The 8,747-nt window shown below is 39.9% G+C and overlaps 2 protein-coding genes across 6 annotated transcripts in view; both read left to right on the top strand.

Moving 5' to 3' along the window:
* Positions 1–8,747, top strand: part of LOC116162064 (probable cation-transporting ATPase 13A3) — a 280,669-nt gene that overhangs the window by 166,866 nt on the left and 105,056 nt on the right. The gene's annotated exons all lie outside the window — the stretch shown is intronic.
* On the top strand, positions 2,966–8,190 carry LOC116162069 (spermine oxidase-like). Of its 2 annotated transcripts, none has more exons than XM_031475598.1 (5): positions 2,966–3,035; positions 5,885–6,278; positions 6,322–6,892; positions 7,611–7,816; positions 7,866–8,190. In XM_031475598.1, exons 1-5 carry the CDS (start codon positions 3,029–3,031, stop codon positions 8,101–8,103), a joined length of 1,416 nt encoding a protein of 471 aa, XP_031331458.1. In that variant the 5' UTR covers positions 2,966–3,028; the 3' UTR covers positions 8,104–8,190. The 2 variants fall into 2 exon arrangements, with proteins under 2 accessions (XP_031331458.1, XP_031331459.1); XM_031475599.1 differs by lacking the exon at positions 2,966–3,035 and adding an exon at positions 5,069–5,660.

Genomic DNA, 8,747 nt, shown 5'->3' with positions numbered 1-8,747 from the left:
GCCCAGTATAGAGATTTACTTTGAATTACACGGTGATTTTCGAAAGTTTGTTACATGTTACATGTGGTCAAATTTTTCTTGGATGTGGCAAAAGCTCGGTTTCGAAGACTGCCCCGAATCGACTATACATACATATATAGAGTGCTGTGTAATTAATTGCATTTATTTTTACAAGCAATTTTTAAATTAAATACTCGGCTTACCCAAATTACAAGAGACTTTACATTTACTGGGTTGGTAAACACACGTGACAAAACATGCCATCCTTATCGCTGACACTGTTCCACCAGTTTACCAACTTCTGCGGTTGGTGGTGGTTAAGATTGGGAGGTTCCACTCTGTGTATACAACTTACGACGATACATACATTTTTGAGAGTTGGCAACCATGCAATTTCTAGGTGGGAAAAAGCCATATATCTTCTCTTAAGCCGTATTTATAGTTCCGTAGCCGTAAGAACGGAACCGTAAAATCTTACGTTAACGAAAATTATACGATTTATAGTTACCGTAGTGGTAAGAGATGAGCTTGCGCATTAGTGCGAAACGAGATCTGTCATTGTATGTCATCTGTCAGTAAGAGTAACGTGCATGCAAAATAATAATAACCAACAAAGTGTCAATAATTATTGTAAATAAACGAAACGAACGTCAGGATAAACTCAACTGTTTCAATTATCCGAGTACTGCCGACAACAAACGCGTTAGCACGATTTACCGTAAGAAATAAGATTTGGGCATTTCTTACGTACCGTAACCGTTCTAACGCAACGTTAACGCGAACTATAAATGTTCACGCGCAACAAGTAGGGTTTAAAGCTGAATTTATAGTTCCGTACCCGCAACGCCGTACCGTAACGTTTGGAAATAAACCCTACTTGTTGAGCGTGAACATTTATAATTCGCGTTAACGTTGCGTTAGAACGGTTACGGTACGTAGGAAATGCCCAAATCTTATTTCTTACGGTCAATCGTGCTAACGCGCTTGTCTTCGGTAGTACTCGGATAATTCAAACAGTTGAGTTTATCCCTCGGTTTATCCTGACGTTCGTTTCGTTTATTTACAATAATTATTGACATTTTGTTGGTTATTATTATTTTGAAATGCATGTTACTCTTACTGACAGATGACATACAATGTCAGATTTCGCTACGCGCTAATGCGCAAGCTCATCACTTGCCACTACGGAACTATAAATCGTATTATTTTCGTTAACGTACGATTTTACGGTTCCGTTCTTACGTTTTTACGGCTACGGAACTATAAATCCGGCTTAATTCCAAACGTTACGGTACGGTGTTGCGGTTACGGAACTATAACTTCAGCTTTATATATATGGAAAAAGCTGCCTGCGCCCAAGGTTATTTTAAAGTCACTAAATATAGAAAGTACCGCAACTGGCGCAACAAGGTTGTTTTATTAAAATAAAATAACCTTGGTACCGCAATCCATTGGGCTCGTGTGTTAGAGAGAGAACGCAGATTCTGGTAACTTTAATGCAGAGATATAGATGTATCCGATGTATCTCTGCTTTAATGTTAGGGAGGGATTGTTCCACCTGTTTGGAGATATCTGTATACGTTAGAAAAATAGTATTCCACAATGTGCAAAAGACTGCAATCAGAAACAATGAAACGATCGTAAGCATCCACCCCAATTTATTAATGTAAAAACACAAAAAGAACAACTAAAATATATTTGACTACAACAACGCGTGATGTACTACGAAGTTAGTTATTTACCGCCGAAGAAGTTGGCAACAACGAAAAACCATAGAATGCGATTAATTCTTCCAACGGTATATATTTTTATAAAACATGACAGTACTATGAAGTTATAGGTTATACATTTACAGCTATTCAGATTTTATTTGTCAATTTTTTTAAGTTGGCAGTAAATTTGCCCAAAAATGGCGGGTGATTGCGGTACTTTCTATATCTAGTGACTTTAGGTTATTTTATTTGCCTGCGCCATCTAGAAAGCACTAACGTGGGTTACGTTGGGCCTCTTGTCTTGAATGGCGGTCGTGGACGCGTCGCTCCATAAATGTTTGTTGTTATTTTGTGTTTTTTTAATCCAGGTAGTAATCTTTGCATTTCTTTATATTGTGTTTGTGTTTTGTATGCCACATTTTACATTTTTGTGTGTTTGAATCTTTGTTTTTGAAATTTACTTGGTTTAACCGCAATTCATAATCACATATGTGATACCGTTATGCTATTGTTTCTAATTGTTTACGTTTTTGTTGTGATGCTTGCTTAATTTATGTTTATTGATGTTGATTACTTGGCCTTGTCCCTGAAGTAACATTCATATAAGTTTTCACCATTTTATTTTTAATATTGGAAATTACCGATTCGCTTGATGTACTGACTTGTTGTTTGTAACTAGCCTATTTCTATTTTTATTCGGTGAACTACCGTTTTCAAAGTTTGTTTTTGCAATGTAATTTATTTGAACTTAAATTTCCGAGCTTTCACAATCTTAATAAACTTTTCACAATGTGAGTATTTTATTTTACGTTCCTTCCCTACTGTGCTTCAGGTCAAAGCGTTGTATACAACGCAAGGATGGCCATTTTTAAATGTTGCCGGGTTGGCATTTTCTTCCCGCGTTCTTGTAGTATGAAGTTAGCGTAGAACCTGGGGGTTAAAGTACACTACAAGATTGATTGTAAGAGAAGTATACGGGTTTGAATACAAACCACCCTCGCTCCCGTCCCTTTCCACTGTCAGCATTACTGTGACCAGGTCCCTTCAACAAAAAATTCCCATGGTGGTAGTAACTTAACGCTATTCCTAGCTAAGATGCACGATCTAGGATTGCGCCCCACTTCAGCGGATGGGAGATCAGGTTGCCTAGAGTCCTCTGGTTCCTATCTATAAGCTTAACCGATAATGACACATGAGTAAAGGAGAAAGAGTCGACTAGTATAAAATTTGACCTGTATAAATTTTAGACTTGTAGGTACACTGTCGTGGAATTGTACTGTCAAATGGTAGCTGTGGCATAAAGTTCCTGCTGAATAATGAAAGGTAATTAAATTGATTTTAGGCGCAACTTTATTTGTTTATTGTAATTTTGAGAATAAAATTTATGAGGAGTCTTTACAGGTACGAAAAAGAAACGGAAACGTATGCTTTTGGTGATTGGTGTAATGGCAATGGCGTAACTTTGATGCATTCGACAGTGGCGCCGACTGCGAGGGGGCAGTGTGTCATGACGTTAGGAAATAATTTCAACAAATAATGTCTGGGTGTAGTTAGGGTCATTTACTGCATTAGACAAACCCAAGTGTTTGTGACAAGCCGGCGCCACTGAATTTGTTATTATTTGGTTTAAGATTGTTGTTTAATGATGAACAAAACTTAGGGGTGGTGGGTGGGGGTGAAACCAATATTTTTATCAAACTAGGTAGACATCATTAGTATATTATAAAGAAAATGTACAAATTCAACTTGGCATGTTTTCATTCCGTTACCACTGTTAAGTTAAAGTCGAGATTTCAAAATGAGAAGATATATTCCAGTCAAGTGCAAATATTCAACAGTCGTAGCCTTCGATTAATAGAATCCAAGTTGGTTGTGGTACAAAATTAAAAACAAGTTTAGGAAACCTATGCAGGTAGCAACTATTCTAAGCAGGGGTGAAATACACAGGATGTGACTCATCTTTGGTGCAATAAAATTCTTTTGTTAAAAGTAAGATGGAAAATTGCATGGCCTTGGAGGCAAATTCAAATGTTAAGGCAACATATGTGAAAATCAGTGAATCGCAACTCATATATCACACATAGATTCAAAACCGATGAGTTTTTATTAGCATAATCTTGCCCCCAAGATTTGTAGCATGAGCCCTCGTTCGGGAATTCCCAGACTATAGTTGGGAGTCAAGAGCAGTCCCAGCTTAAGGTGTCGTAACTGATTTGGTTACAGTTTTTCCACCCCTATGACCGTCTCTTCACATCAAAACAATTGTATAATTTCCACATGTTTAAAAGATTGATCAAAACTTATATGAATATTACTTCTGGTCAAGATCATATGTAATCAAAACATCAACATAAATAAAGCAAAGATTACACCAAAAACGTAAAGGATTTCAAACAAAAGGATAAGGGCATCAAATGTGCTGCATTAAGTACCGTTAAATCAAGTCAATATCAAAAACAAGAGATTGAAACCCACAAAAATATAAAATGCTGCATACAAAACACAAATACGATGTAAAGAAAGGCAAAGATTACTACCTGCATTAAATAACACTAAAATAACAACAATCACGAGCGATGCTTTCATGACCGCCATTAAAAACAGAATCCCCAACGTAACCAACGCTCTCCAGATGGCGCCAACAGTTTTACTCTCCTTCTCCTAAAAATTAAGTGGTTGCCAACTCTCAAAAATGTGTGCATCGTCGTAAGTTGTATATACAGGGTGGAACCTCTAAAGTTGAATATATCACACACGAACGAAAACAAAAATACAGAAGCCAAAGCAACCATATTCAAATTAATTATAATGTGACAGTCAGATCTTTATTTATTTTTACAAGTTATTTTGGTTGCATAAAATTAGGCGCCCTTCAGAAGTATTTTGTTATTTAACAGTAGACACAGGGAAAAACAATACACGTTTTATATCAATTATGAGATTTATAAAGTGTTATTCAAACAAAATATAATGTAGTATGAATTACAAACAAATAACTGTTTAATTTTTGGAGAAATATATATTTTTTTAAATAATAAAAGACATTAATTTTAAATAACGAACCTATTTCAAGTTTATTTTACAGTTTAATACATTTAAATCTGTTTCAGAGAATTTAACGGTTACGTGGCGTTATTAGGCCCCCAAGGTACGATCATGAAATTGATAAAAATGGATAGAGGGCACCCTAATTAAGGGTTTTCAACAAACAAATTTGCGGGAGAAGTCCTAAATATTCCACAATTTTAATACAAAGTTCACAATAATTTCGTCGAAATGTGAGGTTATATGTTACACCATATTTATGATTACTCTTAAGTTGGTAAGAGTTTGCGTAACATTCCAACTTCAATTTCATAAGAGGTTATGTTATTTTTCTACGATAGTACTGTAGAATTATTTCCCAAATTTGGTTTTTTGTCGCTCCTAAAAATTTGTCGCTATGGGCCCGAGCTGGGTCGAGCGTTCTAAAAAACCGCTCGGGCAACGAGCGTTCTAAAAACCGCTCGGGCAACGAGCGCTCTAAAAGTGCTCGGGCGGTTTATCGCGAGCGCTCGGGAAAAGCGCTCACGAGCGAAAAAAACGCTCGGGAGCGGAAAATCCCGAAGAATCTCAGGAATCTGACAGATTCCAAGAACAGGGAGGTTAACAGGTTTTCTCTATGTTTTCAAACCGTCGTGTTTCTGCAGGTTTTTCAAATCTTCGAATCCAAAATTGTGAATATTTGAAGGGAGTGTGGGGTCTCTAAATTGGAAGCTGATGACTCCGGTAATTTGGGAATGGAAAAGGAGAGCTGAAAGTAGAAGACAGGTGCAAGATATAGACTAAAATTGGGACTGGTGACCAGAAAAAGGGACCTGAAGAATGAGAAATGGCTCTCGTGGCCCTGGATAGTAAATTGGAAACCTGAGGCTGGAGTTCCGAAACTAGAGGAAAAAAACTTGATAGGTATCTGCAATTAGTCGTCCACTTAAACTCATATTACGCGCCATTTTGAAAGAGGCAGATAACCGATAGTGCTCTTCCACTTAACCCAAATATTGAGTGTCCACTTTATCTTTTATCTACTGCAGTAGGTGTGAAAACAAAGAAACCCAACGCTCTAGATCTAAAAAAATTGCCAATCATGCGCCTCATACTCTTCGCGACGATTTACTTCGGCCTCCTTTCAGGTGCCATTGGCAACAACAGTACCAAAATAGTGATCATCGGGGCGGGCGCCGCAGGAATTGCGGCGGCCTCGCGATTGTACCGGCACGGTTTCGCAAACGTCAAAATTCTGGAGGCGGGCGATCGCATCGGCGGTCGAATTCACAGCGTCAAATTCGGCGAGAGCTTCGTCGACCTTGGAGCGCAGTGGTGCCATGGGGAGCAAAACAATTTGGTCTACGAGATGGTCAAAGATCTTCGTCTGTTAACCGACGACGAGCACTCCCCGTCCTTGTACCATTCGCGACTGAAACGAGTCGACTGGGAGTTCTCGACGAAGCTGAACCAGGTATTTCAACAGGCTTTCGTTGGCAACAATTCCGAAGGAAGGAATATGGGCGATTTTCTGAGTGAAAGGTGAGCGCGCACCAGAAGTCTTCCCCTTAACCTCTGCTTTCAGGTTTAGGGCCTTAATTGGGCGGACTTGGACGGGTGACAAAGAACAGATCTTGGCAGGGGAGTGCCTGGATTTGCTTCGGAGGCAAATAGAATCTTATTTTGCAGTGTTCTCCTGGAGGCAACTATCGACGCGCAGTGAGCACAAAATTTCCGCCGGTAACCAGCACCTGGGCTGGAATGGATTGGGTTACAAAACCATTTTAGACGTCCTGATGAAGGATGCTCCAATCCGCGACAGTGTCTTTCTAAATAAACAGGTGCGCAAAATCGCCCTGACACCCCAGAGCGGTGCCTTGGTGGGTTGCGCGGATGGAGCTAGGTATAACGCCGATCACGTGATTTGGACACCGTCGCTCGGAGTCCTGAAGCGCGATTACTTGTCACTTTTCCAGCCGAAGCTCCCCGAGAGGAAGATCAGGTCCATACAGACTTTGGGATTCGATGCCGTTGCGAAAATCTTCATCCACTTCCCACGCAGGTGGTGGAATGACGATTTCCAAGGCGTACAGTTCGTGTGGAACGCGGAGGATTTGCAAAACTCAGGACGGGTGTTCGGCGAAGGGCCCCACCAGGTAACTTTTAAGTAGCGAAGATTTAAAAAAAATTCATGCCCGAAACCGGACTCGAACCACGCACCCTCTGTGCCGTAGCCGCACCACTATGCCATGCCAGCTGGTTCAAAAGCCGGCATGGGGGGAATTAAGTTAAGAAGTTAATTAGAGGCCCTTATAGACCCTCCCAAGGCTTTCAAAGGTTCTTTAACGGATTAAGGAGGCATTTTTTTGGAAAGTAGTTCTCCGATTCGAAAATGTTCCTTCGCGGATATTTTGCCACTCGTAAATAAAAGGCCTTGCTACGAACCAAGCTTCTAAAAAGTGTTTTTCGTCCCGGAATTTACGGCAATTCTTCTATTCGCAGGTAACCCGCAATTTGTCGACGTACTCAAAGTGTAGGAGGCCTCGCTACTTTAAGTAAGTTTTGACCCAAAGTTAAACTGCTAATTCTTTATTACTATTCGGATAGATTGAGACCTACTCTACCAAGGAATTTTACTGACTGCCCTCCCGAGCGCTTTCTTTACAAGTTAAATGTCCATTTCGTTAATTTATTACTTCCTAGAACTATGATGGATCGGGCCAATTTGAATCCTTTGGTTTCTCAAAGTCGTTCGATTCTTCTTTTAACTATTTTCTTATAACGGTTCTTAAGCACTGTATAAGCCTATCAAAAATGCTTGAACATCCCTCTATGGCTCTTTACTAATGTTCCATTTGAATCATTGCTTTTTAGGGTAGCATATCGTGGATCACGAAAATTTACGGCATTCTTCCCGTCCAAAGAAATCCGAACCTCCTCCTGGCGTGGTACTGCGGAGAAATGGTGCCGGAAATCGAGCGCCTCCCCGACCGAATCATCGCCGACGGTTTGATGCACACACTGGAGCGATTTGTGAAGCGGGACTACCCGAACCTTACTCGGCCCGATAAAATACTAAGGTAAGCGGGCCGAAAGTGGAAGGTGAGAGTGATCGTTTGGTTTTCGCAGGAAAAACTGGTACAGTGACCCTCACTTTCGCGGAACTTACTCGTTCGAAACCGTCGAGTCTCGGAAACTGGGCGCGCCCCAGTCCGCCGTGTTGTCCGAACCGATAGTGACGAATGTGGGGAAGCCGGTGCTCTTGTTCGCGGGAGAGGCGACCAGTTCGTTTTACGGCGCCCTGGTAAACGGCGCAATCGAGACGGGATTTAGGGAGGCAGATCGAATAATAAAGTTTTACAAATGAAAAGTGTCCCAATCGTATATCTTGAAACTTAATTGAATTTTCCTTCTTATCGCAGTGACAGGAGATAAACTTTAAAAACAACACAGATTTATTTTCTCACCTTACTTTGGCTTAAATCTTTACAGATCTTAAACCAGAAAAAATAATGAGCAAAGGGGTGCTTATACATACCTACATGAAAGCACACTCCTGTAAAATGTCTCTGACAGCGGACGGTTCAAAAAGAAAGGAAGGTTATACACTGCCTTTTTTTGAGCCCCGAAAAAAAAATTGTCTCTGATCGATCCGGAAAAACAATGTTCTTATAGAATGTGGCCCGTAGAATCCATAATTTCAAACAGTTCCAAGACTGGGCTACTAGTTCAAAAGTTACAGCCCTTTGAATTTTTTTTCGAAATTAGTTTACAGTCTATAACTTTTCATTGAGAAGTCTGATCGAAAAAGTATGAATTGTTTTGGATTCTACGCACCAAAATTAATAAGAAAAAGTGTTTTCCCGAGAAATTTTGGTGCAGTCGATTTTTGGATAAAAAGGAAGGTTTATACACTGCCTTTTTTGAGCCCCGAAAAAAAATTGTCTCAGATCGACCCGGAAAAATTTTTTTCTTATAGAATGTGGCCTGTAGAATCCATAATTTCAAACA

The sequence above is a fragment of the Photinus pyralis genome, unplaced genomic scaffold, assembly GCF_008802855.1.
Source record: "Photinus pyralis isolate 1611_PpyrPB1 unplaced genomic scaffold, Ppyr1.3 Ppyr1.4_LG10, whole genome shotgun sequence".
Lineage (NCBI taxonomy): Eukaryota > Metazoa > Arthropoda > Insecta > Coleoptera > Lampyridae > Photinus > Photinus pyralis.
Note: the sequence above shows the minus strand (reverse complement) of the source record. Positions and strands in the feature narration are given on the sequence as shown.

What these genes read in the sequence shown, in the direction of transcription:
- LOC116162069 (XM_031475598.1), top strand. An exon ending in TCGGCGAAGGGCCCCACCAG is followed by an intron (nt 6,893 to 7,610) that starts GTAACTTTTAAG and finishes ATTGCTTTTTAG; the next exon opens with GGTAGCATATCGTGGATCAC. An exon ending in CGGCCCGATAAAATACTAAG is followed by an intron (nt 7,817 to 7,865) that starts GTAAGCGGGCCG and finishes TGGTTTTCGCAG; the next exon opens with GAAAAACTGGTACAGTGACC.